The 20339-nt window shown below is 38.7% G+C and overlaps 1 protein-coding gene across 1 annotated transcript in view; it reads right to left on the reverse strand.

Annotated features, from left to right (window-relative positions):
- Nucleotides 1-20339, reverse strand: part of LOC119576661 (dynein beta chain, ciliary-like) — a 143775-nt gene that overhangs the window by 47263 nt on the left and 76173 nt on the right. Inside the window, 1 exon segment of the mRNA XM_037924310.1 lies at nucleotides 12344-12459. Within this exon segment, the coding sequence (XP_037780238.1) occupies nucleotides 12344-12459 (116 nt within the window).

A 20339-nucleotide genomic window follows, 5' to 3' on the forward strand; every position in this document is an offset into this window, starting at 1 on the left:
ACCCCCAAAAACCACATTTTGGAAAAACCCCTATCAAGGTAGAAAAACAAATCTTTGTGTTTTAATTAATTAATTTTTAAAAATAATCATGGAAGGAGAAAGAATTTAAAAAAAAAAAAAAAAAATGTTAGGAAAGGACAATCCAAGTCAAAAAAAGAGAGGTAGTTTGCGGCAGAAGGCCACTGAAACCCTTAATATCTCTTGATAAACCTTGCTTACCTTTCCCGGTTGGCTCAACACCTCTTATTAAGCTCCCCCATAGGATTCACCTGATTTCCAAGACAGTTGGGATTCGGGCAAGAACTGATGACAGGTAAGTAGCGTTTGGGTACGGCAACCCTTTGGCATTCAGTTTCCACCAGAAAAGGTAAAACAGAGGGTAGATTGGGCGTCATACATGTAGATTGTACTTTTTTTTTAATAAGGGGGGGGCACTTTCCCCCTAAGTTGAAGTATATTTTCGGGAAACCAAGGAACTTCCTTTCGCAGTACTGGCGTGCAGAACATCGGGTTATTCAAACATGGGCCCCAGGGTCCTGATGAAAACAACTCAAGAAGGTTTGCGGGTTCCAGGACATTTTGGTTTTCCACTTTAGGGACATATGAATGGTATCCCTGAAAGAACACAAAAAAGATTTTATTAAAAAGTTCTTTCAAGCAAACTCATATAAAGTGGCCGAGTTTTAATTAGTAGCAGATATACTAGACTTTTTTTTGGGAGAAAGCGCCGACTGCGTCGTTTTTAATGGAGTTGTCATCCCTGAACCCAATTACTCAGAGATGCTTTAAGTTTAATAGGTTTTTTTTGGAATCAGATTTGGGAAATTTCGATGTCTGTAATGTGTAAATTTAAAAGTATTGGTTTAAAGCCCTCCCGTTAATTGACCCAACGTGTTGCCCTTGCAAATCCTATGTTGTGTTTTCAATTTTAGCAAATTAAGTTTTCAAGAAAAAAAAAATCATTAAAGGCCATTTTAAGTAATGAGATAGAGTTTATGCCAAAAAAAAAACTGAGAAAAAAAGGATCAAGCAAATCATAAAGAAATAGAAATCAACAACCAAAATGAAAGAAATGAGAACAAAGAAACACGGAGCAAAAAAATTGCATGAAGGACCCACGACGAAGAACACTAGACGGCTTTGTTAATAACCACACAAAACCCGTGAGTTTAATACAAGACAACTCATAACAGGGCGAAACCTTCATGTAAGTATGGTTTAAAAAGGGAAATTTTAAATTGTGTTGAAAAGCATAGCATACAATGCGAAAAAAAAAAGGCAAATACGATAACAAAACATTAAAAACCAACCCCAAAATTTTTAAAGTTTTTTTAAATTAAATCCGTTGGGAAGGGCTTACAAATAACAATGCAAAATATGAAAGCCCAAAAATCCCATTACATGCCCCAAAACCATTTGGGAAAACATAAATAGGGACCAAAACATGCCAAGCAACGAAATTAATAAATTAAAACACAAAAAAGAAGATGGAAAAGCCCCTCTCCAAAGGGAAGGTTTTTTATTCAAAATTTAAAAATTTTTTTTGGGTTTTTTTTTTTCCATTAGGGGTTTTTTCCCAAAACGTAGGTTAAGGCTGGGCTTCATCCCTGGACGCCGACTTTCTCCTTCCGCGAGCATGCGTGAAGTAAACAGAGAGAACAAGAGGGATTGAATCAGCCTCTTTGGAGCACATTTCGAGTGTCCTGCGTGAGTGTGAAGCGCCTTGTGGAGTTGGCTTGCATGCCCGAGGGGCCTGTTAGTTATTTAGGCGTAAAAGCCCGTGAGTGTGCAGATTTTTTTTATCAATTCTGGCTATCAAGTATTAAAAGACAAAATACAAATCTTTTACCTTTTTCAGTATTGAGTAGATACCTCTTTGAACAAACAAAAAGATGGTAAAATAGATAATAAGAAATAACATAAAAAATTCAAAACATAACCAAACAACAAAGGAGGGCCATACAAAAAAAGGGAACAAATGAGGAATTTTGAATAACAACAAGTAATGAAGACAGATAGAGATTGATATTACAGGTCCATAAACAATAATAGGTATAAAAGATTAATGAAAGATACAATAAACAGGAAGAAGGATGCATGATAAGAAAGATAGAAAGGACAAAAATACTGAATAAACCAAAAAAAAACAACGTGTCGAAACAAAGAAAGGAGGACCCAAACAAAAGACATTATAAGCAAGCAAAAGTTAATTAATGCTTGAATAACGGACCTTTTAAAATCACAAAATATGCATAGAGGAAAAAAATATTACAAATATGACAAAAAATGCTCCAGCAAAGCAGAAATGATATAATGAACCAAGAAAGATGAAGAAAAGAATAATTGGTCTTACCTAAAACTGCTAACCAAAATGGGAAATCAGATGAAGACAGGAACATGGGCGAAGCATCAGTGGCAAATGTGTTTCCGGGTTTTCTCTGGATCAGCGCTTTATGAAGGACTCCTAATCTGCGGATCCCGCTGCGGTCAAAACTAGCTTCTCGGCGGAAGCACTGCCTATCATGTTCCTATGCATAACCAAAGATCTTGATGATGAAATTGGTTTAGTAATGTTTTTGAAAAGTCTCTCGAATCGTGTTCATTGCTCGCAGGGCCGCACATGCGACGAGGAATCGGCACCGTTGGCGCTCTCTGAGGCCGATTGAGCTCTGTGCTTAGCCCTGGCCCACCGAGCGGAAGTTTGCAGCCGGTTCAGGGTGACCGGGTCTTAGCCGCTAGTCTTGTGGCAGTCATTAAGAGGGAAGGCAGCAGAGCAACGGAGATGAGATTATGGATGAGGGTTGGAGAAAGGAATGAGAAAAGGAGAAAGAAATAAAGAAGTTAAAAGTTTGGGAAAGGAAAGGGAGAAAATTTAGGCGAGGGACGAAACGCTAATGTTCCGTATAAGTTTATGAGAAAGTTCGCATCAAACAAAAGGATCAGTGGCAACCCAACCCAATGAGGCAATTCAAAAGGCTCCTTGACTCCTAGGTCGACCCGGGCAGTAGAAACAAAAACAGCGATGGAACTTTGTAGATTGGGAAATGAAAGTATTCCCTCACGTACTCTCCATCCGCTCTATGAACAGTGAGGTAGGAAGCAAAAGGGCGGATCAGGCTTTCATAATGAAGGTGTAGCTGTATATATCGGTCAACCCTTTATTTCCCATTTATTTCGTATGCTCTTCCTCTCTATATATATCACACACATTCTTTTCCCTTACGTATTCCCTGTCTTCAGTCTTCTCCCTCTTCAATTCCACTCATATATCATCCAAGACAATGTAACTCACTGCATGGCGTGCGTCATGCGGTCAGGACGCAGCGCCCTCATGATGACCAGCCGCTGCACGTCGGACTTGCCCTTCCAGTCTCCCGGCAGCTTCTCCTTCTCGGGCGCCTCGCACTCGCAGTACATGCGCCATCGCTTCACGCTGTTCTCCAGGTCGCGGTCCAAATTTCTGCAAGGGTTTAACATTTCATAAAAGCACGAACATTAATAAGTGTTCCGGTTAACTCATCGAGACAATCAACATTGCTGCAAATTATTAGAAATGTATAGCTGTAGCAAAGGCGTTAACCTTTATAGATATGTACATTAACAATGCCCCCCCCCCTCCAAGGCAATCATTCATAATAGTTGCAAATCATGAAAAACTTAGCTCTGAAAATACACGGTTTGCACTTGAGAAGATTATTTGCAGTAGTCTTGGATATATTAGTTCTTGTGAATACCATTAAAGGTTTTCTCTTTGTAAACTGTAAACTATAAACCACGCCTGTACCTGAATTCGTCGACCTGCGAGAGGGAGCGAATCGCGCCCCAGTTGTTGTTGGTGATGAAGTCGATGGGCGAGACCACGTTCGGCTGAATCGGGAACCGAAGCAGAAGGTCCAGCTCGATGGCGCCCACCTCGCCCTGGGAGGCAAGGACCTGAAAAGGGAGACGTCAGTTTGATCTACTGTCGAATACCACCAATACCGTGTTAGAAACAAAGCAAATTCAGTCTAATTTGTGACTTGTAGACATAGGAATTCAAGGTTATTTTCTTGGAAAGGCAGATATCAGCAGCAGCAAAAATAAACTGAGAGAATATGGGATCATGAATGTGAATGGCTGTAATGAACCAGAGGAAACATGCTCGCAGTATTGCATGTGGAGCAACATAACAACGAGTTAAAACCAATAATAATGAATTAACAATACCGTGCAATGACGAGCCAGATCACATATTAAGCATTCATCGTATTTCATAAAAGACGGTATAAGAATGAAACTGAAGCAAAATGAATGAATGTAATAAATCGGAACGTGAATTGAGAATTTGACCGCTGCGCAGCGACGGGCTTGGCTCACTTGGAAGGTCATCTGGGCGGCAAAGATGAGCTTGTCCTTCTCGAAGAGTCCTCTGGTGGTGTAGAGGAACACGCTGTACGTGATGGTGTCTATGAGGGCATTCACGCGCAGCCGCACCTCGTCGTTGGCCTCCGAGCGCTCGATGGCCTGCTGGAACACCACTCGGAACGCCTGGCGGGAGAACAGGCCAGGGGGAAATGGGCTGCAAGTTCTATTTGTCTTCAGAGAATTTAGCAGTAGAAAAATATCAAGGAATACAATCTGAATTGCAAACACATACGAAACAAAACACTGAATATCAGATGAAAACTTCGAAGTTCATTAAGCCACAGGTCAAGTCATCCCTTCAAAAACTACACTCTGACAGCCAGCCGATCTTAAGGCGAAGTTTCTCACTGACCGAAGGCGAAAACCAACCTTAAGAGAGAACTGGTAGATGGGGTTGATCTTGTGGAGGTCGTTGAGGATGAAGTAGAGGAGCGAGGCTCGGGCGGCGGCGGGGCGGTAGATTTCGCGGGCCTCGTCGATCTGCGCGCTCGTGTTGCGGGCTTCGGCGACCTGCGAGGAGAGGGAGGAAAATGGCGAATTCTCTTCCTCAGTTCTGATTGCAGGGTACAGTAGCTTAGTGTGTTAAACTGTATTGCTTTTAACTGCAGAATGCTGACGAGATTTAGTCTGCTTCTAATGCAAAGCAAAATGTGCCACAATATAACAGAAGGGGATAACTTACCTTCTCCTGAATCTCCTGGGCCGTGGCCTTCGTGTGCTCCAGATTCTCCACCAAAGCCGTGTCTCCCAAGAAGTTTCCTCCGGCGGATGACAGGCGGCTCAGTAAGTCATCCTCCAGGTGCTTCAGCTGAATCTTGAAGTCGTTCTGTTGCTTTGTCAAGTTATACTGAAACGCAAGAGAAACAGCGTCTGTAAAGCCCTTGGATGTCGCTATTTGGCTATGTTGGGGATCTTATGTTAACAGTGCTAGCTAGCTGCTATATTTTTTCAGGTAGTTATCCACAGTTAGCTCTTCTAAAAGCCACCAAGAATTACCTTGAGCTCCTCCAGGTCTGGCCTCTCGGCCTTCACGACCTCCGCCAGCAGCTGGTCCTCGAGCCCGTCGCGCGTCACTGTGAAGTTGATCAAGGTGCACTGCGCCTGCAGTTCGGGCTTGTAGTGCGGGTTGGCCAGCTTGGTGTGGAGGATCAGCTGGAATGTGTCGTTGTATTCGATTTCCCGGTCGCCGATTTTAAGTGCTCTGGGAAAGGAAATTCGCGCCTGGCTGAGGCTGCATTTGGCGATAACAACAAATTTAATGATGACATTTTCGTATGAGAAATGCAAGAGGCACTGCTACGAAATTTGCTTTTGTCACTCCTAAGACAACTATGTTTACAAACTTTCAGTTCCTCTTTTACTAAACACCTTTCTTCACCTTGTCTTCCCGCTCACCCACAAACCCTTCTCCCTCTACCCACTCCCACTCCCTCCACTCCCTCCCTCTCCGCCCCTCTCACCTGCCGCGCTTGATAAGGTTCTTCCCGATGAGCGGGTCGAGCACGGGGTCGAGGCTCTCCGGGAGGTTCTCGATGAGGACGGTCTCGCCCCGGGTGATGGCGGCCTCCAGGACGTCGATGGAGTTCCTCTGGTCGAGGCGCACCACGATCAGCTGTTCGCCGTACCTCGCCTTGATCCACTTGATGCCCTGGAGCTGTGTGTGGGGTAAAGAGTGGAATGGTTGGGTGTTGAAAGCTACCTGTACAAGATTTGCTTGTTACGGAAGTATATTTATTATAGTGAAGGACAATAGATGGAGTCTTGCTCAGGAATAACTTGAAGGAAGGAAGGAACTCGTCTATAAATGCCTGAAGCCATAGCCCTGCAATCAGTTCCCGAGCTTCAGATAATTCAACAGTGTAGCTTGTACCTGCGGGTCGATAATGAGCGGCCATCGATCGGAGTTGGTGAGGATGATGGCGTTCTCGGTGGACATGCGGTCGGACGGGAGGCCCTCGTTGTTCCAGCCGGCGATCGTCGCGTCGTCCGTCAGGAGCTTGATGGGGTCCAGGTTGTGCGTGATGGGGATCACGGGCTGCAAGTGGGAGGGATGATTATGTCTTTTTCATGTGAAAAGCAAAAAACAACAAATGACTGCATCGCGTAAACGGCGCATTTCAAACGTCTGAAATTTGATAATGTTTTAGAGTGAACAATATTTCATGTTTAGAATGGCATTGCACACATTTCATAAGTTATGTCAGCATTTATTATTTCTTCAGAAAGACATGTAGATGTCAGAATAAAATTTTGTTATAAAAGTAAACAACGCAAAACAATTCCATTTAACACACCAATGGACGAGTTAATACTGTTATTGAATGATTTAGCATTTCGTTTTCTTATTGTTTATAAATTCTTTACTTAAGTATTTTCTTCTTTGGTTAGTATTCACCTCATCTTGATACAAAATACCTATTAATATAATTTCTTTTGGAAGACCAATATATGTTTTATTACGATGAAAATATTACAGACGGCAAATTACAGGCAACGGAGAACTTCCTATTTAGGCATGCAAATTCACGACTTCGGCAAAGTCGGCGAAGAAGGAATGAAGTCGGAAACGGTGTACAGAATGAATATTCACAGAGGAGAAAAAGACGTTTTATATTTACACTGCAGACCAACTCTCGTTTCGAGTTTTAGAACTTATCACTCTAATTTCTACACAAAAGTTTGGTTCACTAGACTACTTCCTAGTTCTCTACCAAGTGCTGGATAGTTGTTTTGAGTCTCCTAGAGCACGTCCTTGCACTCTAGGAAGTCTAGAAGTCGAGACAACCCCACATGCCAGAAAGGATAGACTCGGAGAGTCTCATAGGATATCTGTCATTTTCTTCTGAAGACGCCGAAGAAAGATTTGTAAAATGATCTCGAGAAATAGTTGAATTCAAGAGTTAATAGAAAAATGTTCATGTTCAAATATCTGACTAGGTGGACATTGGCAGGGAACATAGACGGTAGGGAATTCATCCGTGTGCATAACACACAACAGAGGGTTTTGTAATAAGGAGAGGCTTATATGCAGGAGGTAATCTAAACAAAAGCACGTATTTCAACCAGTCGATCAAGAAAAGTCATTTGTAAAAGTAAAAACACAGTTTCAAATGGAATGAGAAAAACAAAGATGTTATACATATAAAAAAGTCCTGGTGAATGTAAATTAAAATTCTTCTGTGTACGTTTGGGCTATATATACTTTCCTCACTGGGTAACTGGTGTGGTAAAAGGTAATAAACACAACAGTTAGCCCAAAAATCTTTTTTTTTGTGGTAAAATATATTTTTCCTTTAAAAAAATCCATTATTCATAAGGGTAGTCATATAAAAAAGTAGAATCATAGTTGTTATTATCATTCATTCCTGAAAAAAATAATGTTGCCTCCAAAAATAAAATATACATAGACAAATTTTTTTTTGAAAAAAGTTGACATCAGAGTGTAGCACCTAGTGACAAAATTGTGCTTATATATATACATACATACATATATATATATATATATATATATATATATATATATATATATATATATATATATATATATATATGTATGTGTGTGTGTGTGTGTGTGTGTGGTGGTGTGTGTGTGTTGTATATATATATATATATATATATATATATATAATATATATATATATATAATATATATATATATATAAAGAGAGAGAGAGAGAGAGAGGAAGAGAAAGAGAGGGGGGGTACAGAAAGAGAGAAACCGACAGAGGAAGAAAGAAAGAGAGAACGAAAGAGGGAGAAAGAGTGAGTGAACGAGAGAGAGAGAGAGAGAGAGAGAGAGAGACAAGAGAGAGAGAGAGAGAAAGAGAGAGAGATGGGAGAGAGAGAGAGAGAGAGAGAGAGAGAGAGAGCGAGAGAGAGAGAGAGAGAGAGAGAGAGAGAGAGAGAATAGGAGGAAAAGGTTTGTATATTGAAAGTTGTGGTAAAATGAAAGGCGCGCACACACACACACACACACACACACACACACACACACACACACACACACACACACACACACACAACACACACACATTATATATATATATATATATAATATATATATATATATATATATATATATATATGTGTGTGTGGTGTGTGTATGTATGTATGTATATATACAAATATTATGTATATATATACATATGTAAATATATATGTACATATATATATATATATATATATATATATATATATGTATATATATATATATATATATATATATATATATATAATATATAGAGAGAGAGAGAGAGAGAGAGAGAGAGGAGAGAGAGAGAGAGAGAGAAGGATGGAGGGGATTGTATATTGAAAGTTTTGGTAAACTGAGAGGCAATCGAGGAAGTGATCGTTAAAATACGTAGATGACGAGAGACGTCACTTGAATTCGGATGAAAGTATTAACCGGAAGTTCTGCTTACAGAAGACCCGATAGCTGTAAATGTAGTGTTGATTAGGGATGGTCAAGAAGGTATGAAAAAGGAAGAACAGGAAGAGAGGCCTTTAAGGAATTGTACAAATAGTTAATTAATATTAGCTACAGAAAATATCTACAAGAATGATTGATGAGTGTGCACAGAGTAACATCATGACAGTGAGTGAACGAAGTAGTCTACAGGGGTGGTTGGAAGCCGATCCAAAGAGGGGATGGCACAGGAGAACAGGTGGTTCATGGTATGCTACGGTGGTGTCATCTGTACCAAGGAATCATCACAACACGTGATCCATAACACAACTTGCACAATTAACGTGTTCTCACATTCGTCGCCTGCAGATGGCATGTCCGCAAAATCAGGCCCAGTTGGCATCATCGGGAGAGAAGTTTGGTCGGATCGACGATGATGTATATGAAGAGTATATGAAGATATGGAAAAGGTGGAATCATAACGTGAAACATATTCATCATAATTATAACAACAAACTCAAAAAACATACTGAATATACTGAAAAACAGCGCTTCTTACGTTTACTTTCTGAAGGAGAGGAAGCCACAGCTTGTCCATGAGTTCGCGTCTGTAGTGCTTCGTGAAGCAACCGACGTAGGAGATAAAGGCAGCTACCAGCAGGATGTCCCCGGGCAAGGTCTTCTCTGATGTGTGCATTCTGCGTGGGACAAATGTAGATTCATGTCATCCGATGGAAGAGTGGATTTACAGAAAAAGACAAGTAGATGTAAAAGGAAATTGAAAAGTAAAATGACAAAATGAGAAAACAAAAAAGGACGGTCTTAGACGCCTTAGCCTCACTTACTGCGCCACGGCTTCAGCCCAGCGGATTTTCTCCGAAGACAAGCCTCCGACCAGGCGGTTGGCGAGGGCGATGGTGTGGGCGGTACTGTTCGCCTCTTCTTCGCATCGCATTTTCTCGGCCGTCGCCTTATCGAATTCTGCCTGAAGCTGCGCCAGCTGTTCCTCAAGACTCTGTCAATAAACAAGAGAATTTAAGAGTCAGAACAACACGCCGTCCAGAATAAACATACCAAGCAATAAAAATAACTTCAATTAAGAAAAAAGGGAAATATCGTCACACTGAACGCTCACCTTGATCTTGGAGATAATGGCGGTGAGGCGATTCTGGGCCGCAGCCAGCTCGTTGTTGGCGTCCTCCAGGGCGCGTCGCTTGGGCTCCACGTCGCAGTAAACCTCGTAGTAACTGATGATGTTGATGACCCACGAACACAGGCCTGAGAGAGCAGTACTTGTGCGAGATCAATTTCTGGGGTGATGGTAGCACATACAAATCTCTAACATAGCAGATTCAGTGAAGCACTCAATAAGAAGTTGTAAAACTGATTAACCGTAATGGACACAAGATGTAAAGAAGCTTCTGATTCTTCTGTGTTTTACTCTGTCAAGAGTCTGCCAATGAATCATAACGTTGTTACATATGGTGTCAAGTTACATCATTACAATACAATGCTACCTTTCACCCTCTCCCCACCAAAAAAATAAAAAATAAAATAAAATAATAATAATAATAATAATAATAATATTAATAATAAATAAGAATATAAAAGAAGATTATGATAGCGATGCTAATAATGGCGGTACTAATAACAACTCGGGTAGCTGTACCTGCAGCAGCTACAGACTTAGAACGGATGAAGTCTGGGTTAAATTCATTGTCATCCAGGTAAGGCTGAATGTTCTTGATGATGTCTGGATGAATGTTTTCCTTGTCATAGTTAATGAGCTGGTCCAAGAACTGGTCCACCTTCGCCATCATCACCTGGTGGAAACAAGAAGGAAGAAATGATGGTAAATGGCACACTATTATTTACCTTTAAAAGCAGTCATTACTTCGAGATCCTACAGTGGGTTTCCAAATACAAAAAAGGAAATTTAGGTCAGCGATCCAGGTCTTTACCTTGGCCGCTTTCCAAGACCTGTCCTTTGGAATCTTGCCGTTTGGGGCCAGCAGCACCATCACGGCCGCCGTTACTCTGTCCACGCCTGACGGTGGCGACCCGAAGGACTTCAGCTCTGTGAGATTCGCCTACAAAAAGCGTTTGATTAGAAATTTCTGCCAAAACTATGTAGGTATGCATCTAAACAAGTCTTGGCAATAGTCTCCTTGACCTTTCACCTTGTTAAGCGTGTTGAGCGCTTCCTTTGCCGCGACGAGGGCAGGTTCTGCCTTGACCAGGTCCTCCTCGCACTCCTTCCGTCGCTTGGCCACTTCGGCCTCGATGATGGCGACCTTCCGCTTCTCATCATTAGCGCTCTCGTTTTCTTTCGACACCTGCGAATTGAATAACGTCCAATACTTTGTCTTAACCGAATTCATTAAGGTAACTGACAAACAGATGTGTGCACTTTTATTTAATCAAGAACACGAAAAATTCTCATGATGGAACGTCAATTTAACCCATTAACACCGGAATTAAAAAACGTGAATATTTGCTTTGAAGAGATCTATTAACATTAGAACAAGAGCTGAAGAGGAAAAAAAAAAAACACGTACCTTTCTGTCTCGGTTCCACGATGCGGATAACTTATCGGCTTCGGTTCTTTTCTGGAGTCCACCCCCTGCACGGCGAGCTTGCCTTGAGCTCGTCTACCTGAGGAACGAGAGCGCTCGTCGGTTAGCGATTTCTGTCCGGCTTGGCTGGCTTATCGTCTAGTCTGTTTGCTCGCTAACAATAGTTGTCACTGCGTTCGGCGGACTGTCTTATTTTAATGCAATAGATGTGTGTACCTGAGAGAGAGAGAGAGAGAGAGAGAGAGAGAGAGAGAGAGAGAGAGAGAGAGAGAGAAAGCGAAAGGAATAGAGACAGCAAGACTGACTCACCTGTGTGGAGGTCGTCCTGAGCTTCTGCAGGCCGTTCTGCAGCCTCTCGATCTTAGCCTGGAGTTCCTGGTGCTTGGCCGAGAGGAGCTTCGTGTAGAGCGAGATGAAGCCCAGGAAGGTCTTGGGCGTCGTGTATTTGTTGCGGCGGTCGTTAGTCAGGTTGAGTCTGCTCATGTCGTTCACGGACGTGTGGGGCGGCGCCATGAACTTAGGACACGGAGCCTCGCAGGGATTCCTGCCAAAACGTCATTATTTATGCATCGAAGTGAGAATCATTCTTAACATCGTTTTCGCACCAGATTAGATTTTGAACCTTCCTGTTTTTGTAGGCGTCATTGATATCTCTTACCATATCCGAATTACCATCTAGGAGAACTGACGGTACCTTACTAGATATTAGTAGATAATTTACTTACAGGAAGATACTCGAGAGTTCCGAGGAATGTTTCTAAAAAGGGGACACCAGCGCCTCCTGCGGCCATTCGTGGAACCAGTCAATGGTCGTGCAGCTGATGATGGCGGGGAACTGTCGAGCTCGCACTCTGACGAAGTGCAAACAGATATTCTTATTCTGTTTCGGTTCATTTCGTCTCGGGGATATTCTTATTCTCCTATTTTGCCGGCAAAGTCCCTCGAAGGTCAGACATACCTGAGAGCGGAGCCGACGGGCGAGAAGCACAGGACCATCTTCAGGTTCTTCCTCACTCGGTCGATGAAGAACCTCCAGCAGTTGTCGCGCGTGTCCTGCTGACCTGTGCTCTTGACCTGAAGGTTGGATTGTGTGTGTTGTGTGGGGAGACAGGCAGCGAGGTGGACGAGTGAGGGTGAATGAGCCGGGGAATATCCGGTTCGTAATGATGTATGGCAATGAAGGATGGTGTGTTCGAGTTGTGTTGAAAAAGACGGCAATTAGCAACTTTAATTTTTTTTTTAATCGGATAAATTTTCCAAAAGAATTCACTAAATATTAATCACTGAAATATCGACTCGCAAATGCATCACGTGCGAGAAGGAACACAGGATCTATGAATACACGTAAAATGAGCAAGAGAAAAGTCTAGTTGTAAGGAACCAAGATATGTTCACTCTAAAAATAAGTTTTGCTGAAAGCTTGTTTTTGAAACATAATACCTATAAGACGCTTACACAGCTATAATTTTTATATCTTTAATATTTCAAAATAAGAGATGGTACAGTCAAAGATTATGACGATTACGATATTAAGTAGATTGATACCTTGAACAATAGGCTACCAAAATAACTATTTCACTGTGTGTATTAGAGTGGGTATGTTGATGATGTATGTATGTATTTTAGTTTTACATATATATATTATTTTAATATATATATATATATATATATATATATATATATATATATATAATGCGAAATAATACATGCCTGGGATTTGTGTTATACAATACGATACTGTCCAAATGGAGAAGCCTAATATACTACTAACTGTCAAATGTACGAAGACAATACCGCAGTCAAATAAGTAATTTTGGTAGCAATGACATATCAGAAAGTGAAAACCGGAATAAAGATGTTCTTAGTGTTTGTGATAAATAAATGGGGTTTTATGGGACGGAGATAGAGCGTTTTCCAAGATTCAGTGCATGTCATATTCCTGTGTTCCTCTTTATGGAGATCGACCTAATTCATCTCTTGTTTTACGAAATATATTGTGTTGCTTCGATAATCCTATGCATCTGATACCATACGAGAAATAATAGATCAGGTTCTACCTATATATCCTACGAAAAAAGGATAAAATAAAAATGTCATGTGCATTCACAGACATATGAAATCATTTCCACGGGGGCTACAGAGACCACAGCCTGAGGCACTGGCTCTGCCGCACCCGCTAGGGGCAGCGGCTGCTTGCTACACTAGACAAAAACTTTGGCTGTTTCTGCTGCACGTGACCGCGCGAGAGGTGGGCTGGTCGCAAGGTAGTTACGGTGAGGAGCAGGTCAAGGCTACGGTGGAGAGCGGCCACGGCTACGGTGAAGAGGCGCTCAGCGCTACTGTGGGGTGACCCGGTCTACAGAGGGGGCACCACAGGGGCAGCAGTGGGACCCCACTGGTCGGTTCTCGGGGGATGGGGCAGTCCAGGAACCAGGGGATGAGGGAGCAGGCGGAAGAACGCATTGGAGCTGCAGTAGTTTTAGGGATTAAAAATGTCAATCGAATCCGCGAAAAATGTATTGTGTATTATCGTACATGTGCAGGACTGTGTTGTCTGTGTATCATGAACTTTATGCACACACACACACACACACACACACACACACACACACCCCACACACAACACACCACAAAAAATTATATATATATAATATAATAATTATATATAAAAATATGTATAATTTTTAATGATATTAATGAATTAATAATAATATAATATATACAAATAAAAAAAAGGTTATATATATATATATATTATATATTATTATATATATTAAAATATATATAATATATAAAATATATGATGATATAGAACACACACAACAACACATATATAATATATACATACATTATTAATATATATTAATATATATAATATATATATAAATTTTAATACATAATATAATTTTATATAATATATAAATATATATATATATTAATTATAGTGTGTGTGTGTTGTTTGTTGTGTGTGTTTGTGGTGTTTGTGTGTGTTTGTGTTGTTGTGGTGTTTGTGTTTTGTGTTTGTGTGTGTGTTTTTTGTGTGGTGTGTGTGTGGTGTGGGTGTGGTTGTTGTGTGTGTGTGGTGGTGTTGTTGTGTGTTGTGTGGTGTGTGTTTTGTGTATGTATGTATGATTATATAATATAAAAATATATAAAAAATATAAATATATATATAATATTTATAATATATATATATAATATATATATATAATGTTTGTGGTTGTGTGTGTGTTGTGTGTGTGTTGTGTGTGTGTGTGTGTGTTTAAGTGTATGTCTTGTCTGTATTATATATATATATATAATATTTTATAATTATGTGTGGTGGGGGTTTGTGGTGGGTGTGTGGTGTGTGGTTGTGTGTGGGTGTGTGTAAATATTATATTTATATTATATTTATATTATAAAATATGATATATATATATATATTATATATATATTATATATATTCAATATATTTTAAAATGTATAAATATAACAAATTTAAATAAAAAATTATATAAAATTTTATATATATATTATATAATGTGTGTGTGTGTGTTTCTATTTTTTATTATATACATATATTTTTATATATTTTTTTTTGATATATATCAATACTCATATATATATGACACACAACACACGCACCACACACACAACACCCCACGCACACACACACGCGCGCGCGCGCGTGACACACACACACACAAAACGCAAATATCAAACATATATTTATACAAAACACACACCACCACACACAACACACACAAAACACCACACACACAACACACACACACAATATAGGTTATGAATCTTCTCTCTTCTGTATAAATGAAACATAAAAAATTATACATTATATAGTATTTATATACATATGTATAGCAATATATACATGCGATACACACATACATATGACCTTTCACTTTTGTGTGTGTGCCAATTACTTGTTGCAGATTAGGGATCGTAAAATTTAATATTTGGTCGGATTTATTATTACAGGGAAGATTTTAGATAATCGGGAAAGTCTTATTTAATTTTAATGTGACCGTGTCCTTGTATTTTAAACCTCCTTTAAAAAAAAGTGTAAAAGCAGGTATTGAAAAACTTCTCGGGTATTCCGTGACAACAGAAATTTTTTTTACCCATGTTACATTTTTTTTTTTATGAAGGAACAAAAGGCCCATTCAATTCTTGAGGTGAGGATTATCAATGTCTTTTTCTTTTGTTAACTGGCGGACATTTTTTACCCATCTTTTACAAAAAATATTTCCTATCTTAAATCATAAGTAGGCTGTTTTTACTGTGAAAAACAAAAGAAAAGAACCAGTGAAATGAGAAAAAAAATCATAAAGAATATTAGGTTTATCCCTAAAATCTTTTTGGCGAGGTCTTTTTTTTCGATATTGTGTATTTTAAATACATGCAAACATCAAACAAAGGCACTTTGAGGAAAACCTCCCACATTTACAAACCGGAATCTTTTTTAACAATTTTTTAGGGCATCTACTTTTGGCATTAGCATGCCATGTATATTTTTTTTAAAAGGAAAATTGTTAGAAATGTGGGAAACGATTTATCAGCTTTTGGAAAAAAAATAAGAAAGTTAGATTCACAAATGCTAAAAGGGAAAAAGAAAACTTTCTGATCGGAATGCAATGGATGACTAATATTATTAAAACTTTTCGTTAAGTGAAGAAAAGCTTCGTGTCAAACCAATGTTTTTTGTTGGTCGTATTTTTGAAGATGTTCTTTGGGGTTCCTTCATTTGTTAAACCCGTTAAAAAAACAAAGAAAGAAAGAAAGAAAAAAACCCAAGTCTTTTTCATAATATGTTTTAGGGAAGACAACCCTTCATGTCGTAATCTAGTTTTGCTAAACAGATCCAATCCAAGCAAAAGCCACCTACTAAGTAATATCGTCAAGTATTTGAAACAAACAAAAGAGATAACTCCTTTGTAGCAAGAGCTCAACATATTACCATCAGTAGGAACAAATCTCAATTTAAAGGGCATAATTGGATAAAGTAATAGAAGCGAGCTCACTCATCTATTTCTTACGTGTTTGAAGTCTGTATTAGCTCTTTTGCATATAAATAGGAAAATCATTGTAATTTCCCTAATCAAATTTGAAAAGCTTAGCATTGCTGTGAACAGTAAATCAATCACTAATAATGGCAGGTAAAAACTGGGCAAGTACGTATTCGACTGATCAAATCATCATTCCCCTCAAAGGGCTTTTAAAGTAGTATGTAAGGACCGTTCACACAAAACCCGTGTTCAGATTTGTTTTTTGGGAACGTCCGAGTCAGTGCCCAATCACTCAGCCAATCGCACGTAGGTTGTTTATACACGATTGGTTCACTGCGCTCAGGCGTTAATGAATGGAATCGTCTGCTCTATGCAGAAAAAAAAATCGGTGATATTTGGTGAATGTACGTTACCTTCCGACGATGTAAAAATTTTGGCGATCTAATTTAGGACAAGGAAAATAATATAAATATAAAATTTTTGTTCATATCCAATGATTACTTACCAAAATAACATTTAAAAAATATATAAATAAAAAATGTCTATCACCGTCTGTCTGAATCCTCCGTACAACTTTCGAATCCGTATTAGGCCTTATCACAGTATCACTTTTTCCCCCAAATTTTGGGTCTTGCATGAATCTTGTTGAAAATAAGCCGACCCTTTCACACTGCAGATCACTTCGCTCTCCTTTAAACAAACAGTTAGGTCCCAAAGGGCCCTCGAGCATTCTCAACCAATTGAAAATGAGTAAAGGACACGGCTATATTGTATAATAACATTATGTGAATAGTTTAAGTTTTCTACAAAGAACTTCACTTAATTTATTAAAATCGTCGTCCTTTGAAGGGGTTCTGCATCATGCGAGCACACACAAACTCAAATCATGCGAAAAAATAAACAATAAAAATTTAAATAATAGTAAACAAACAAAAAACCTAAACGGGAAAATGAGTGGCATAGGCTCAGTGAGAATTTTTAATGCTTATTTCTTCATAAATCAATCTAAGGCAAATTCGGCTCAGTTTATTTATCCTATACGTTCTTATACAAAGTTGTATTAGATTCTTATTCTAAAATTTTCACCGACCCAAAGCGAAAAAACACCTGCCGGTAGCATTCCCAAAATAAACAGATTTGTTTACACTATCCCTAACGAAAATTAAGATTGTGGAAATCTGGCAAACTGGCTACAGCGTTGTGTGGTGTTGCTTCTACCTCACTAGTTCGGACGGACTGCAATAAATGTCCTTTGTGTGTTCTTGTATGGATGTTTTACGGATGTTTTGATATTGGGTTCGTCATTGCACTAGCAGTCGTAGGTGCAATGAGTGAAGGCACCCATCATTTTTATTTATATGCTTGGTTTTCTGCTAACATCAATAGCTGTCGCATTATAGAATATTAATGTTGGTTTGGATCTTGCACTTTTATACATACTTGTTATAATATTTCTTTAGATATCATATATTGTTTGTGTATGTGAAAGGTTATCTTTTGAAATAATCGAAGTGGGTACAAAAGGACAAACTTCCTTCTAGCTTCCTTACACAGGACACTAGAAAGGTGGTTCTATTTTTGCCATTCCTCTGACGCTCTGACCGCGTAAGCACACGTAATGTCACTATTCGGCATAGTTTAATGTTGAGGATAACTACCTAAAGGCAGGACTCCTTCGAACAATAGTGCTGTGCTATCAAATGGTTATATGTGAAAGAAAAGGAAGCAGGCTGAAACTTTAGTTAACCAATTGGTTACTTTTCTGATAAAAAAAAAAACCAGATTCTAGAAGAAAATTTCATTTCATCTAGACATTCAATTTGTTCCATATATTTATACTGTATATAATACATACATACATACATACATATAAATATTATAAATATATATATATTATATATAAATTATAATATTATCACATAAAAAAAATGCCCATTATGGTTCTGTACCAAAATGAGTACACTTTGTAACCGTCACCTAGTCGTATGAAGGAATGTTTGTGTAAGCCTACATTTTATCATGTCCATTTTTTCTCTCTCTCTTTTGTGTGTGAAACAAAAAGGAGTGGGGAAAGGGAAGGGAAGGCAGAGAGAGACAGGGAATTAGAGTTAGAGTGAAAGATGGTAGAGTTTGGTATGATTTGCTTTCATGTGAAGTAAATTATAAATACCCTATAGACGTAAACATCAAAAGCAAATGGTTGTTCCAGCTATGAAAACAGAAAATTCTGTATATATATGTATATATAATATAATATATATATTATATATATATATATATATATATATATATATATATATTCCATACAAAATCTCAGCAACAAACAAACGAGGAAGGCGGAAGTGCACAGGGGCTCTGTTAACGTCATCATATATTTAAGAGTGGTAGACTGTTTAGCTTGATCTTAGGTCGTTCATTATCAATGCTTTCACGGTAGTATTGAGAATGTTTTGTGTGCCGTGCTCGAAACCACATTCAGGAAGTGATCGTGTAAACAAGCCTGACATAGACGATATATTTCCCTTGGTTTGCTACGGTGGAGGAAATGCAGAAACAGTTAGCGACAGTAACAATAACCAGTATAGTTCAAGATAACCAAGAATCGTTGGCACATACATTGCTCGTTCCTTATGCAAAGTTTCCGGAAGATACATTTATACTTATCATTATATTCAACAACTTCCTTTAAGATCTATAAACTGGATCTATATTTTAACTCTATATGTCAACTCGGTTGACAAGCATGATGGCGTGTTTTACCTCCATCAAAACCGTGAGGAAGAGAATGCTAATAAAAACAAATGAAAGAACTGTCCAGATAAAAAAGGAGGAAGCGGATATAAAAAGTATACAAATAAGTGCAGAAGAATGAAGAGGAAGGGAAAGAGACGTCAAGCGCTCGTCCTTTAATGAATCCTTTCGCATGGAATAAATAAGGTTTTAAAGACCCTTTCGTAACGTGATCTAGACATCATGAAAATTAGAGGGGATATCACACTAAAATCTTTTAGAGATTTAACGAAAACCACCCAAAAACAAGTCTAAGAAGCTTCCCAATGTTGTTGTATGGGATTGTCAACATTTTAGCAGCTAAGGAAACTGATCCAGCAACCTATGATGCCACTTCAGGCAAATTTCTCAGTGTTATAGAGACTTCATTCTGAAAATTCGGTCTCGTGTCAATGGAGCAGCACATTGGATGAAAAGGAACGTAGAAAAATTCCAACTCCTGTTCTGCACCCACATGTTTATGTCTTGCCTTGTGCCAGAGTACACCTCGGCAGTCATGATTATGTCTTGTGTGGACACATTACTTACCTTGAATGAAGCCTTGGTACACTGTCAGTCTGATCAACAAAAAGGATAAAGAAACAAGTTCATCTTTATTTGTTCATCTGACATGTTATATATAATATGATTCATATTTCAAAAAATATTATTGTGAAGTTGCTATCAAAAATGTTTAGAAGCTAAAATAGCTTTCTGTGTCGAAAATTAGAAATGAACTGGCAGAAGACCGTATAGTGGGAAGAAGGAAAATATGTGGCACACTACGAAATTATGTGCATGGAATGATTTTGGTAACGGTCTTGATATTCTGTGGTTTGATTTTGTATTTGATATTCATAGATCAATAGTATTGGTATTAATATACTATAACATATCGATCAAGTAAATTTGTTATTTGTGGAAAGATATGCTTTATTAAACACAATGTATTTATGACTTGATATAAATATTGGCATAGTGTGATATTCCCTTGTACGCCATACACTTATGTTTTCAGAGTGATTAAGTTTGTCTTAAGCATTTCCACCCGTATGCTGTGTCTTGGGTGTATAGAAAAGTAGATAGTTTGTGTAAGTAAAGTGCCCCTTTTGCGTAACCCATCACACATACATGGATAAATAGCCACACAAATACACCTACATCAAAAAGAAAAATTTT

This window comes from Penaeus monodon, chromosome 9 (genome assembly GCF_015228065.2).
Source record: "Penaeus monodon isolate SGIC_2016 chromosome 9, NSTDA_Pmon_1, whole genome shotgun sequence".
Classification (NCBI taxonomy): domain Eukaryota; kingdom Metazoa; phylum Arthropoda; class Malacostraca; order Decapoda; family Penaeidae; genus Penaeus; species Penaeus monodon.